We start from the raw sequence: 16,178 nt of genomic DNA, 5'->3' as shown, positions 1-16,178 counted from the left end.
AGCTAATGAATTTGCTTTAGCTATTAGCTAATGCTTGACAGACAATTTTCCATTTTGTTTCCATTCTTCACTTCACCTTTTTTTTTCTTTTATAAATGTTGTTTTTTTTTTTTTTTAAAGAAATTCATTTCAATTTACTTATTTTCAGTTTTTTGTACGTTTTTGAATTGGTACTCAAGTTACTTATTTGATCAGAACTGATGTTGATTTCAAATTGAAATTCCTAGTTTTGGCTAAATTTGCACGTTTGATAGGAGTCTTTCCATTTCATTAATTTTATTATAGTACATATATAGATATATGTATATATATCTATATATATATAATCTTCTGTTGACCGTTAATAAAGTTATAGTTTTCGTAGTTGAAACGCTTAATGGCTTGTGAGGTTGGAATTAAAAATTTCGAATGACAAAAACGTTGTGAAGATTTGAGGTTTTCCAAATCTCGAAACATTTCCCCAAATCCACAAGTTTCAAGGCTGGAATGCTCCAGTTCCTAGTACTGAGGAATTCGTAAGCTTTTTAGAGTTGCCATAATATAAAATGTAGAAAAGTAATTCTTGGAATAAGCTCCATTACGTATCGTCATAATCATAATGGCCCACCAGGCCGCCGAGCGGTAAAACCGCTGAACAGTGGTAGTTCGGTCTGGGATTCGAATCCCGGTGAATGGGCTGGCTGCATGGCCAGTTTCATGTTTTCCTTCATGTGTAACGTGTATAAGAGCTAGTTTTCCTTGGAAAGTCCTTAACAAAGGCATTCCTCCCCTTAGACAGATAGCCCTCGAGTGCTTTGCCATAATTAAATTAACCAAACCAAACCATGAAGATAGACTACGCAATAATAAAGAATTTCGTGCAAAGGAGTAGTGTAAATAATGCAAATAGTATTTGCTCTGTATGTGCCTGAACTTATTAATTGTTCATTGTTTTAAAGCTGTCTTATAATCAAGATCCTTAGTATATCCCGTAACATTGAGATTTGATGTTGACATCCTCAGATTAATTTATACTTTGGGAGAATACATTAAATAGCTTTATGAATTTCTTTTATAATGCCATATAAAAAAATTAGCTATATAAGTTGGCATTAATGTACATATCCCGTGTAATACTCAGCAGTTTAGAAAATTTCAAGAAAGAGAGGGCGTGACTTTCAAGACTGTTTTTCAGGATCAGTATCCTACGGCTTGTGTGTCCGTAAGGTAAACTCCTGATTATATTATGCTAAGCCTGCAAAGTTTGTTTACGGCCAAATATCCGCCTTAATTAATTTTACCCACATTACACATAGCATATCATTGATTTGTGAAAGTACTGATGTCCAACTTTTGCCCCCTTTTCTTCATCTTGGGTAATGTTTATGGTAATGATATGGTTAAATGACCGTTGGATATTGGCCATTTTCGACGAATGCATCAAGCTGCCAAGTGTCCGGCCACTTGAAACTACAACAATAAAGCTATTTACATTAATCTGTAATAATTCTGTCCATCATTACATTTTTGTAAACCAATAGTGTCTTCGGGAAAAATTCTAAATAGTCTAATAATACAATGAGAATTTGCAGTATTAATGTAACTATATAGATTTTCAGTCAATGTTTGTCAGTTCTTTTAGTAACATGAATCAATACTATTTTTATGATACTTACTCTTACTGGTAGAAAAGAGAAAATATAGCAGCCACTCCATTAAACTGCTGAATTAATTAACTCTTCCGCTTTGATAAAAAGCTTTGACAGCTTAAGCTTAAAGAAGCAAGCTGTCATCTAAATGCTGTTGTTTAGTACTTAATGTTTCTTTTGTGCAGACTGGTACCAAAATTCAAATTCCTAATATTTCGCCTTCCCAGGGTATTCTCCTCTTCTTCGGGTCGTCGAGAGATGCCTAAAATGGTGTATAATCCCTTCTCTGAATACCTTTTCATCCCCGTCAGAGCATGATCAACATTTCATTCTAATCCCATTTCCATGGAACGAAGAATTTCGAATCTCTTTCCCTGTTGAAAGATTCCTTAACAGGCCGTAATGGGAAAACGATTTTCTTCCGAATTCTTGCTATTTCAGGAGCTCTTTTGTGTTTTCATTATCTATTCCGATATGGAATTGTCGAGCTTGACATTTAATTTCACGCTCAAATTACCTCTAAGCTCCTGTTATCATCCGTCCGGACTTTCAACGGCTCAGTCTGCCTTAATGGATTTGAAAGAACTTTACACACTGAGACGAGCGAGCTTTTGAGGAAATTTTTCTTTCTTTTCTTTTATTTTAAGGCTGATTGGTAATTTAACGTATTGGGCTAAAGGAAATAATTATTCTGTTTTAAAGAATTAGAATGCGAAGAGAATATCTTGTTCAAGAAAGCGTGTAGATTTTCTAGTTCGGTTCTAATCACCGTATCGTTGATGAAATTCCATAGGAATTAACGTAAATTAATTCAACATTCTTCTACAAGGATGGCATTTTCTGAGTTAATTAAGTATCTGTGAAACTTTAATGGCGCGCAGATAATTGCAGATTAAAGTGCTGTAACAGTGAAGCTATTTTGTAAGATACTGTTGATATACTGTTGCGGTCTTGTTTCGTGTATGTCGACAGAATGAGAACTAAGCTTATGCAATAAAAATGTATTATGGACCAAATTTATCAATAAGTAATGTAGCTTACTAATACCATATGCACTTGGTTATTATCAAGGTCACTGGTAACAAATTCTGGAACAGAATAATAAATAGTGTGCAAAGGAAGTATTGTAATCGAGAAAAATTGCGGGTATAATTTTTCAACGAAAATATACGTTTTGATAGCTTTTGAATCCATCTAAACGATGTTTTTGCGGTCAGAATAAAGGTCTCGTTTTCCCAAAACGGATTAAAAAATAGATTCAGAAGAGATTTGTTTCGTGACATCTGTACGTACGTACGTGTGTATCTGTGTATCTCGCATAACTCAAAAATCGTTCTAGGGAAAAAAACCCACAGAAAAAAGCCCAGTGGAAAAATGATCACAGGAAGAAAGCCCACACAGAAATATACTCACGCAGAAAAAAGCTCACATGTATAATGCTCACATGGAAATAAGCCCACTGATAAATAAAATGCGTAGAAATATCCTTACATTAATCAGTCAATAATTAACCGATTTGACCATAGTAAACATACTTAAATTTTAAAAGGAAAGTTATTTGATCATTTAAAAAAAATATTGGACAAATGCTCCCATAAACGTTTTCAGGGACGGTATATAAAAGAATGAAACTATAGTAAAATTCTGCATGTACTATAATTTTTTATACCGCTGCCCCTGTTCATTTTAATTCCTGTAACTGCCACTAGTTAATTTTTGCATACTTTGGATACGTATCTATAGAAATTGACGTTTGAATGTAGTTAATTTAAGTTTGGAGCCAAAAAGTACTAGAAGACCACAGTTTTCTTTTATAAGATACTAAATTCATTATTTAATTGTAGCCATCCCATTGTGGTTTTCATTAAATGAAAAAAGATTTAGCCTATCAACGTTTATTATTCGCTGTTGTATATACATGGCGTACTGAAGTAAAAAAAAAATGAAAACTTACATTTAGTAATTGTGAATCATGTAATCCATTTATTTATTTATAACTTTTTAAATATGTATTTATGATTTATATATAATAAGGTATTTTACGTAATTTTAATAAAATAATTATTTACGTTTGCTTATTCTTCTAATTGTTTATATTATAAAATGTGTAACTTATATTTACTATTATTTATATTTTTAACCATTAAAATTGTAATAATTTTATATAATAATAATTTCTCATTATATATTCTGTTTCATTTTTCTTTCTTCTCTCCTTTTCCTAACTCAAAACGACCCATTTATTAATCTTATATACCAACTGAATCTACACATAAGTTATACAGTTTTTGAAATATATATGTTTTAGTATATGTATATGAATCATTATATCATATATATATACATCATATATGATATATATATATATATGATATATATATATATATATATATATATATATATATCATATAATGTAAATAATTTTCTTTGAACAATTGTTTGAACATTCAATCGATGTTCAAATCGATTAATTATTGTTTGATTAATCTAAGGATATTTCTACGTATTTTATTTATCAGTGGGCTTATTTCCAGGTGAGCATATATCTATGTGAGCTTTTTTCCGTGTGAGCATATTTTTAAGTGAGCAATTTTCCATGTGAGCATTTTTCTATGTAGGCATATTTCTGTGTGGACTTTTTCATGTGAGCATTTATACCCGTGAGCACTACTGTGAGCATTTTTCCTGTGAGCATTTTTCACCCTCAAAAACGAGTACCCTCAGAACACTGAGCTTTCGTGCGTGGGACTGCTATAACATGTAGTTGTGCACCTTCCTTTGTTGTTGCAATCGGCAAAATTAAAAGTATTTATACGTATACCCAATCTGTTACTCGGCTCGGTTAGCTCTGTTGTTTTTTATTCTTATATGTTGGTATATTGTGTATTTTTTGCTTTAAAAGGGATTGAATTATGTTGTTCTTATGTACCATTTAAGGTTTTTATGCCTTTAGGTAATCTACATGCAATAGCTGTGGAACTATCAAAAATTTAAATATTGTTTAAGTTCCACTAAGCCTAATGAATTCGCCATTTGTTTACATTTGAAACTCAACATAGTGAGTTGAGTTAGTTTCTCTGCCAACTTCAGAGTCTTTTTGCTGAGTGGGACCAAAAGGAAACTTTAAGTTTTGTGCAGCGAAAAATCTGCCTTTTTGCCTGCTGGCCGAATTGCTTCTTTTTGCCTACAAACTCTAATTTTAATTTTAAACAATTCTTTAATAAATTTGGTGTTTTATGTTTTTCTATATTTTTCAGTTTTTAATGATGTGTTGAGTTTTTATATATTTTTGCCTTGTCGCGAATTGAGAACTGCATTATTTCAATGAGAAATATATCCCCAATGAAATTCGAGGAAATAAAATAAGTTTAAATGAAATGAAACAAAAACTGTGCATAATTTAATAGGCCGTGCGAGGAAGTCATGCGGTGTCTAAGTCAGATTTTTATTCTTGCCCCATAGTCCAAGAGTTAAACTCCGGTCATAAAGTTAATGAAAGTGAATTAATCTGAATGTGTTTTTGAACAGAAAAACTCTGAAGCTCATATTTATAGACGGTAGGAACAGACGTTACGTATTTTGTAAAAATATAAATCATATAGAATAAAATATATTTATGAGCTTTATATAGAATGAGAAAACAGCAGTCTGCGGAAAATAACCATAAATCTTCTTCAGTTGGCTATAAATCTTAAAGTTTTAAAAAATTTGATGCTTTAGGTTTTTTTCACGCTTTATTTAGATTTTCATCAACAAATGGTGCTCCGTTCATTTTCACTTGTTCATCAATTGATTTCCACATAAATGGTTGTCCTTTACCCACGTTTGTCGAAGATGTTTATGCATTTGAAGAAGCGAGACATATATCTGATCGCTCCCGGGATCGATAGAAGTCTTATTCAAAAGTTAGTCCCAAACAAAGGTTATGCTTTGTGACTAACTTAAAATTTTTCATTGCCCCATTTCTCTACCATTTGGTGTTTTTGTGTATTAACGTCTTTTGAACTGCTTATCCAACTCTGCGGCATTAAAATGGTTATTGGCTCTTTGCGAAGCAGAGGCGAATGGAAATACTGATATCTCGTCAAAGAAAAGAACAACTGTATTCTACAAATTTAATGATCTTTCATTCCATCAGTAGATTGCTTAACTGAAATCGAGATTTCTGATTCAACATTTTGCATAAAGCATGTTGTAAGGCTCCTAGACAAGGGACATACTATTACAGTTACTTTCATACTACAGCTGTATCATCGTGACATGGTTGTCTTAATGTTGTCTGATTTATATTAAACTCAGGAATTCTCCAGTATGCTGTATTTCTGACTATAGCCAACCCATGGGTAGAGAACATTTAAACAGATTATCTGAGTTTAATTCTTTTAATTCTTTAATACAGAAATAATGGGAGCAAGGTGACTCATGGTTTAAGAGCCAGGCATTTTTAAATAAAAAATGAATTTTCGCTTTACGCCTTTCGAGGTTTTTCCAAAGATTTCATAAAGATTGTCCATTGAAGGGAAGAAACACGTGTGATAAGTGAAGACAAATCATGGCTAATTCCTAAGATGTTTCGGTATGTAATTTAATTTACTAATAAATTAATATGTAAATATTCATTTCTATTCTAGAAACCGGTTCTCCATGTCGGGAAGATGGCTTTCCATGCCAGCACTTATGTCTCTCAACATCAACTGGTCCACGCTGCGCTTGCAAGCACGGATACCACCTAGCTCTGGACAGGAGATCCTGCATGGGTAAGTACTACAACTAAAGACTAATTTGTAGGAAAAACAAGTTGAATTACGTACAAACTGTTAGGTTCTTCGAAGTAGGAAAAGAAACATAATTTGTGCTGCAGCCAGTATTCGAACCATAGATCTTCCACTAGTTAACTGTATGTGGTGATCATTTACATAACGATAGAAAATGCAAACGCGCAGAAAATGCGCAGAAAATGAAACGCGAAGAAAATACAATAGTTCTTGATATTAAAAAGCGACTGCGGGTGAGTACGAGATCCATGCCTAGCCGAGCTACAACATTCTTTAACCATTCAACTAAATCCATTGGTGTGGTATCAATTGTTGGAGGGGGCAGTGGTGGAATTTTTTCTTTCCATGTCTGGGATTGGATTCTTTCTTTTGAAAATACACTATCATTAGTAGAGAGGTTAGAATTCCACCCTATTTCCTCAAATTTCTTAGCCATAAATAATGACGAGCTCTCATTAGATTTCATTGAACTTTTTTTTAGTTCCTTTATGCCTTCACGAATATAATTCTGAAAGAGATCTGAAGATGTTTGTAAATATGGTTCCTTCTATGTCGTTCTCAGGGTGTTTCTGGGTAAATTCACATAATTCAGCAAGACATTCTTGGGTTTGTTCTCTACTACCTATCTTTTTAAATATTTCATTGAGAGCTTCATGAGTGGATTTTGAAAGTGTTAATGGGGAAGATTTACTTCGCTTGTGACGATTCCCGCCTGCATTATCATCAGGTGCTGTACTTTTATGAGAGGATTTACGATTGTCATCTTTGATTCTATCGAGAAGCTTATATTTCACAAACTAGTCGACTAAATCTGCGTGTGAAAAGCTATTATCTTTCACATTTTTAACTCAAGCTCAGCTGTAGCGAAATTAGACATTTCTGGAGTGAGAAATGTGAAGAAACAAATACTCCGTGCGTGGGTTTCAAACCATGTATCTTCGATTTGCTAGCAGAACGTGCTTAACATTTAAACCGAGCATAAGAGTTTGGGATAAGTCTTAAATTCTCCTCCCTTTAAAGGCCGAATGGGAAGAGAAAAAAGGCCAATCGATCATATAAAAATGATAAGAATTAAATTTGTAGTGGGGGCAGCATTGCAGGGATATTAGAAATTTCTGGAGCAAGAATCAACTGTGCCGTCGTCAGAATTCGAACCACGGATATTGTATCTGCTAAATGGACCTGCATATACTTACATCTAAACAGAGCACAAGGGCAAAGGGAATAATTGCTCACATTCCTTCACACAGATATCCAAAACTTAGGGATGAATTTTGCTATCTTTATCAGGTATACCCATCACGTTATATAGTACTGAGTATTTTCATTGCGATTTTAGATAAAATAGATATTGAACAATATTACTGTATTATTTTTCATTCATCATTAACAGCATGGCACAGTGATAATAATTCTAATTCCCACTCGAGCAAGCAAAGTTTGTAGTTAATGCTTGCAGTACTTGTAATGGTTCTGTTAATAAATATAACCTTCAGAAATAAGATATTCAGCGGAGTCAGTTCTACCTTTTGAGACAACAAGGAATGTCTCCATTTCATCTAAAATTCTATTCAAGAAAACGAGTGTTTAATACATATAGAATACGATTTTGCTCCATGTTTTCAAATCAAATTTTTCCATATCTTCGATCTGAAAAAATACAAAGCATATTAGTATGTCTAGACATATGCTTTTTTCGTAATAATATATCGATATTGTTTTCAGGCGCCTTTTCCCATAAAGAGAATATTTCGATAGCTTGAAGCAACCATTCTTAGAACCCCATAAACAAATAGCAGTTTTTAAAAAAGTCCTACTAGACCGAGATGAGTTTTGATAATGAATGCTGCTAAAATTGAATTCAGATTAATTTTACTAATGGATGTCATTAGCGTTAAGGCTGTTAAGCAACAAACTGACGTAAATAATAATAACATTAATAATAATTATTTTTATAGCATGGTCTGATCATCTTCCGAAACCCTGGAGAAAATTTATGGCGAAGTATTAAATCTCTACGAAACAAAGCAAACTTCTGAAATAAAATTCTTAGAATCTGTGTCTCATACAAATAAAAGTCTCAGTATGATGGTACCTGCTAAATAATTCTGTTAGAATTTAACAGTAATATCAATGTTTTCGATATTAGAAACATCTTTACCAGAATATTAAACAAATTTGTACCATTTATTAGGTTATTATTCATTTATCATCCACTTTACATAGCAAATATTGTTCTCATTCTGAGAAAGAAAATATCTTTAACTTTTTTTTAACTGTCTTTGTTTCTCAAATGTTGCCATTCAATATAATATAGGGTCATTAATTTATCTTTTAAATTATTATGTATTTACCCAGTTAGTTTGAAAACTTGCTAATTTAGAATATATTTAATTTTTAATATGTCCGTCCGATAATTTTCATAACCATTTTCAATAATTTTATAAAGCATTATAATGGTAAATAGCAATAAAGTATATTTCTAATATCCCATACTTTACTTTATGGAACTATCATATTTATGTATTTAGGATCATACTTCTGGAATTATATATATCAGCAATTTTTCCTTTCTGTCTTATTATATTGTTTTATTAAACTATATCATAAAATGAAACAAAACAAAAGAAACTTTTAATATATTTAGATGGTTAGGGAAGCCTGACTGCGATACCGAAGGGCGCGGGTTCGAATCCCGGAGAAGGCATGGATGTAAAATTGTCTGTCCCTTTACAGGAGGTAACGGTGGCCGCCAATGCCTCCACAATAGGTGACTCCAGAATAAAATGGCTACCACTTCTGGCTTTAGGAATGGCCATTGCCGTTATAGGCAAGTGCCCGCCATTGGCTGTCCCCCCCCCCGAAAAAAAAATCGAGTATGAGGTTTTTCTCATCATTATCTGTCTTCAGTAACGCTGAGAAGAGAAATATCTGGATATCAACTATATATTTAGAATTATTCAAATATGGCTGTCAATTTCTAGAGTTCAGTGGTCAACTTCCTGTGGGAATAGGACAGAAATCCTGGGTTTACACCCACTCGAGGACCAGAACGTTATAAAGAAATAAAGACATTCTCAAAAAATAAACAACGAAGGCAAAGCGTAAAATAAAATAAATTTAAGATGTAAGGGTTATTTTAATTTTATAACAGTCATTTTTAGTTTTGAAAGCCTTTCCTTTAAATTCTTGTTTTCCGCTTACAACTCCCTACCAGAATGAGTTTTTAGTATTTTTACTATCGCGTTGCATGTAATGAGGTAGAAAGAGTATATAAAGGAAGTTAGCAGAAAAACTTAGGAGTCCTTAGTGGGGCGTGTTTGCCGTTAGGTTATTTTGTTGTTAAATTCTCTACGCTTGGCCGTATGGTACGTGCCTACTGATGTTCTCCGGTAATTTAGTCAAGGGCCAACTATGTTAGGTAATTGGTATAGCTTCGGTTAAGTCAGTTTAGTTTAATACTAGATTAGTTTCTTATTTTCTGTTTTAATTTAAAGCCTAAGTGGAGACTTTCCTGTAAGCTCGAGGAAGGGCCGACTGTCATTATTTCTATGAGTGAATAAAAGGGTCTTTTAACTGATCTCTGGAATTTATCATTTACACACCTGCACTCGGAGATAAGTCTCTACATAGTTGTTCAGCATAGAAAAAGTAGCTAGAAACATGCGTGAAATTGATCCAAGCAAATGGTGTGGCATTACTAGACCATATAGAAAACAATCAAGCAAAGACATGCAAATACAAAATGTATTACGACCATCACATCGGGAAAGAACAAAGTGTCGGAAGAAGCCGACCATTACACCCCGAAGACATGCTAAGAAGGCGGGGGAAATGCCTTATAACATCAGCTACTAACAGGTAGGATACCTTGCAGCTAAAATGCATCCTAGAGGGTTGAGAATGGCAACGCAAGCTGACAATAGTGTCGTTGATCGTCTGCTGTGGTCAGTAGCCCCCGTTCTTGTAGTAATGTATGTCGGAGTTCAAGGATGGTACCTGGCGGCATACTGCGACCAGCTATTTGTCGTCCCAGCATTTCACACACAAACTTATGAGATTCAGGTACTGTGATATAGCAGATCACGGCAGGTGTGGAATAGTTTCACTCTCCAGGTAACTCTGTGGCACTCGAGCTTTATACGGGCGGGCGTTATCATCCATAAATATCGCTTCGATACCCATTGCAGCGATAAAAGGATGCACAAGGCGGTGTAGAATTTCGTCACGATAGTACTAGTTTGTTTTGTGAGTGCTCCACGTCGACATGCTTCAGCCTGCAATTTGACAGCCGTTGTTTTCTGTATTTATGGACAGTAACTGAAAGTGTCTAATAAATTAAATTGTAGTTGCTGAGAAAGACATCTGTATAAATATACGAAGGAGTTGTGATGGAAATTTGTGTTAAACTTGGAAATAGCCGTAAGGAAATCTTGGTAATGTGTCTTCATAATCATGTGACAGTAAAGCATTTAGACTTGCTTAAGCATTTTCATAATAAACTCATTTCAAGAGGATAACACGCAAATAATAGATAAAGATCGTTTCGGCAAGATTTTCACTGTGGTTACGGATGTTAACATTGCACACACTTGTACTGTTAATGAACAGTGACGTCTTGAAACCATCTGTGTGAGGCCATGAAGAAAAAAAGAGTGGGTTCGCTCAGAAAAGCAAGGCTTTTGCTCCAGATAACTGGCTGACTGCACGTTGCTAGACTGGGACTAAAGCGCTGGCCGAAATCAATAGATCAACATTTAAATACCTTGCAATAGTCCAGTTTTAGTGATATTCTGGACGTTCTCAATATTTTGAATAATGGGGATGAGGGTTTTAAGATTAAGAAATGAAAAACACCCCGCATGCGGTGCTAAAGACAATGCCATATATTGGTGTCTTTCATGTTTTTGAATCTTTTATTAAATGCTGCGAAAAATGTTTAGTGTGAAGAGCATGGATTTGAAAAACGAAACATCTAACGATAATAGACTTACCTGCTTTTGAGTAAGAGAATCAGTTTCCAAATTTTTCGGTCGGCCTACGAGTATGATGTTAACTCATATTTAGACATGTACAAAAAAATAGAAACGCATGCTTCACAACGTGAAATATTATATTAACATATATTAAAATTCTCTAAGTGTCTCAAATATCGCTTTTGACACTTAATAACGTTGTACACATATATGTTTCTAAGAAAGTTGCTTGAAAGTGCCTGTCTCCATAATTTTGCCTGTCCTATGCATGCTTTGTCTTGGAGAAGAAAATTTCATACTTTAAGGGGACCGTGGACTTTAAAAAAGCTAACCAAATATTGAATTTTTTTTTACTCTCGTTGTATTACATATACTTAACTGCATCGTATGTAAAAAACCGAATTCAAGTATTCTAATTTTTAACGAAGTTACAAGCATTTAAAATGTGTAAACAGCATAAACTTTGCCCTTTAAATTTTGGCGAAAATGTAAACAAATATGTTTCAACAGTTATTTGCTGATATTTATATACTTATATATTTAATTCTTTATAAACCTGGCAATATAACGTTTTAACTGTAACTGCCATTTCACTGTTTACAGTTTAAAAGTGCTTTTCCTCGCTATTTTCTTTAGTTCTTTTGCTAAAAGTGTTTTGCTGTGTTTTATACTACATTTTGCAGGACTGTTTATAACTGAGTTTCTTGGACTGTAAGAACTGCAGATTAATTTATAACCTCTTGCGTAAAAGTATATATATATATATATATATATTTCTTGTACATTATGCATGCCATAAGTCGTCGTTACCGTAAGCCTAAAGGGCGACCATCGAAGAAAAAACTTGCAGCTGTCAGCAAAATTGAAAAACGATGGGCAGCTCATTCGGAAAATGACGTGACATTGAACAGTGAAGAAGTTTCTTCCAAAAATAAACAAACAATTTTTTTCTAAAAGTTCTATAGTTGAAGCGAGTACTTCAGTAAGTGCCAGTGTAAAGAAACTGAATGAAAGTTTATTACGAACGTCTGACTGTGGTGATAACCGAAATGATGATTCATATATTTTGATAAATCGTAAAATGTGGAATCCATTGCTATGTAATATAAAGTGTGACGAATGCTCAACCAATTCTTTAGATATTGTTTCGAAAGGAATATATGGATATTCTACAAAACTTGAATTAGTTTGTAAAAACTGTGATAAAATATTTAGTTCAGCATTTTCAAGTGAGCGGGTAAAACGGTCAAATACATTTGATGTGAATACGAAACTTGTCGAAGCATTTTTGAAAATAGGCAAAGGCCACGCCGCCTTAGAAGTGTTTTCCATGATTATGGGAATTCATGCTATGGACAAAAAGACATTTGCTAAATGTTTACACAGTTTGTCTGAAGAAAAGGGGAAACTAAAAGGTGATTTCCTTCAGTTTTCTCGAAATATTGTTCGAAACAAGCATAAAAAATTAATTAATATAAATAATGATGAATGTATAGATATCACAGTGTCGTATGATGGCACATGGCATAAACGTGGGCATACATCACTGTATGGAATAGGTATCGTCGTAGATGTCTTGACTGGGTTAGTTATCGACTACGAAATTCTGTCAAAATATTGTCCTGAATGTGTATGCGCGAAAAGAGATATGGATGTTGACAGTGCGGAATTTCATATATGGTTTGAAAGCCACAAACCAGAGTGTTCCAAAAATTTTTCTGGTTCATCTAATGCTATGGAAATGAAAGCCGCAGAAATTTTATGGAAACGGTCCATCAGTACATGTAATATGCGATATGTTGGGATACTTTCTGATGGGGATGCGAAAACATATCAACATTTATTAACTCTGAATCTTTATGGTAATGACGTAAAAATTAGTAAAGAAGAATGTATCAATCATGTGGCAAAACGTTTAGGGGCAGGATTGCGCAATAAAGTTAAAGAGCTGCGTTCCAGAGGTATATGTATCGGTGGACGAAAAGAAGGTAATCTGAAGGAAACTACAATTTTAAAGTTAACAAACTATTACAGAAAGGCCATAAAAGATAACATACCGGATATAGACAAAATGAAATCTGCAATTTATGCAAGCTTACTACACTGTTCATCTACTGATGTCTCACCAAAACATTCGAAATGTCCTACCGGTACGTTGTCATGGTGTTTTTATCAACGTGCAGTAGCAAATGAAGAGCAGCCGAAAGCACATAAAGCCATGAAAACTAAAGTATCTGAAAGTGTTCTTTCTCAAATATTGCCAATTTATCAAAGGCTAGCTAGCACAGAATTGCTGTCCAGATGCATTTCTGGTAAAACACAAAATGCTAATGAAAGTATCCATAGTTTAATTTGGAACAATTGCCCTAAAGAAGTGTTTATTTCTAAAAAAAGGCTAGAAATGTCAGTATTATCAACAATTAATGAATTTAACTTTGGTTGTGTAAATGCCATAAGCGTAGAACAGGAAGAAGTGAACTCGTTTTCCTTACTCATTGCAAAAAAGCGCGATCAGCGTCGCTTGAACCAAAGTAAAAAGAGAAGTTTACCTGCATGGAAAAAACACAGAAATAGTAAAAAATATTGTAAATCACTAAACGATAATGCAATTGTAGCAAATGAAGGTAAAACATATGGTGCGGGTGATTTTTAAAAATTTCATTGGGTATACGGCATAAATTGTTTTTACCTGTATAACTTCGAATCACCTAGCAATTTGTCATATGTTTATTTTTGTCATATTTAATATTATGAGATTAAAACTAGTTAAATCTTACAAAAATGTTATCGAATGTTTACAAATTTATATTCAAAGTTAATTTGCTGTTTCTCATGACCATGTATTAAAGGTAAGTTTGAAGGAAAACTTTAAATTCATTTTTCTCAAAACAAATTTTTTCGCAATTTGTGTGTTTTGAAAATGCTCCATGCGTCTCATTTTTAGTTAAAAATGGATGATATTTGGAAGAAACTATATTGTTATATGTTACAGTAGATCTGTGTATGCATTTTTAGATATGAGGTTATTAAGAAGTTTAAACTTGTGAAAACCTGTAACAAAAGGTGAAATTTTTTCGAAAATTGGGTTTAAGTTCACAAAAATAGCCTTTAAAAATTTCTTATCCATCATATTCAATAACGGATACACAAATACTTTTACCAAGCCTTTATAAGTAACATAAAGCAAACATTAGGAAAAAATATAAAAAATTAGAGCACATGGAGCATTTTAAATTTTTAATTAAAATAAAATTAATTGCTTTAAAAATTTTTAATTTAAAATAAATTGAAATTCTGAGCATATATTTTGTTTACTGATGCTATAAGATGTACATGTATAAAATTTCTTGTTGAAAAAATGAAAACTTAAAAAAATAATTTTTAAAGTCCACCGTCCCCTTAAGTTTGCGATTGCTACAATTCTGCATCTTGGCTGTAAATAAAATTACTTGTAGGAAACTTTCGAGGTAAAGGAAACTTTGTATAGTATTCAGAGAAGAAATGTATTCCTTTTATCCTTCAGCTTAAATTACAATGTTGTTCTGATTTTTCTCACTTGCCTGAGAATAACATCTAAACAAGTCGGCGAATTTTATCATCAGAACCATAGCATAGCGTATGTCATTTGCATGGACCTTGGACACCTTATAGATGATAGAGCGAATCTGCCCCACTCCGGCTCAGTTTTGAAGGAGAATTCCACGGGGAACGGATCGAAATGTTTCCTCTCCCCTCTTGCCCTGCCACTAAATCTCTTGAGTACTTCTGGTTCACCGTATATTTTAAGTCATCCAGTGCTGCGAAGGTAGTACATACTTACAAAGATACTAATCCTCTCCAGATTTCGAACCGAGACTCAACGATATGGCAGTCAGTATCGTTAACGACTTTATCGACCAAGATGGTGCTTTACAATGCAATGACTGAATGCATCAGGAAATTGTTAAAGAAAATCGATGGCAAAGTTTTGACCAAAGCGGAAAACACCATGTAGGAGTTACAAAAACGTGGTTTGTTTTAAAAAGTTATAATAAAGCGTCTAATTAATATTTTTATTATTACTGTTTTAAAAGCGCTGATGAAGATTTTGTCTTATAAAATATTGAACATTTCAGATTTTTAAAGCGGGTACATTTTAAAATGTTAAAATTGTAAAGTCTCATAAAAGAATATAACCTTGCATACCACAGTAAATTTAAGAAAATGAAATTTTAAACTAAAACATTGAGGAAATATATATAAACTTATGGAATAGAAATAATTTAAAATGACAAATTTAAATTATTTCGTTTCCATAAGTTTATATATTTATATTTCCTCAATTTAATTTTGCAATTGAAATTTTTTATTAAAATAAAATTTAATTTTTTTTATTGCAAATTTAAATTTGCGATAAAAATAAATTTTATTGCAAATAATTTTAAACATATATTCACAGAAGGGTTAAGAATCATGCATATCTATATCGTAACCTTGAAAGTAATATGTCTGCAAGCGATGAGATATACAGAACTGATTTACTGCTTAAGATTGCAGTTCTTTCTCTCTGCTTGAGACTGCAATGTAGTTTTTTAATAAATGTAGAAAACCGTTTAATTAATATTTTTTAAGATGATTACTTTAAAAGAGAGCGAAGTGTATGTTTTAATATGTGTTGAAATATAATAACAACAAATAGTTACATGTGTTGTAACATAAGAACAAATAGTTGAAATATTGAGCAATTTTGAAAAATTGATAAATTAAATAACTGTTTTCATATAAATTTCATTTAGAAGATTTGTGTTCACCCATCTAAC

At 32.9% G+C, this 16,178-nt stretch overlaps 2 protein-coding genes across 2 annotated transcripts in view; both read left to right on the top strand.

Moving 5' to 3' along the window:
* Positions 1-16,178, top strand: part of Lrp4 (LDL receptor related protein 4) — a 1,066,574-nt gene that overhangs the window by 700,259 nt on the left and 350,137 nt on the right. The window contains exon 10 of the mRNA XM_085821440.1: positions 6,260-6,385. Coding sequence (XP_085677566.1) covers positions 6,260-6,385 — 126 coding nt within the window. The remainder of the gene's footprint in view (positions 1-6,259; positions 6,386-16,178) is intronic.
* On the top strand, positions 12,461-14,032 carry LOC146996549 (uncharacterized). The gene has a single exon (XM_085821334.1). The coding sequence runs from the start codon at positions 12,461-12,463 to the stop codon at positions 14,030-14,032; it is 1,572 nt and encodes a 523-aa protein (XP_085677460.1).

The sequence above is a fragment of the Stegodyphus dumicola genome, chromosome 7 (assembly GCF_044657685.1).
Source record: "Stegodyphus dumicola isolate Sdum_Otavi_A_Nest chromosome 7, ASM4465768v1".
NCBI lineage: Eukaryota > Metazoa > Arthropoda > Arachnida > Araneae > Eresidae > Stegodyphus > Stegodyphus dumicola.
The sequence above is the reverse complement of the archived record's forward strand: the minus strand, read 5'-3'. Positions and strand labels throughout refer to the sequence as shown.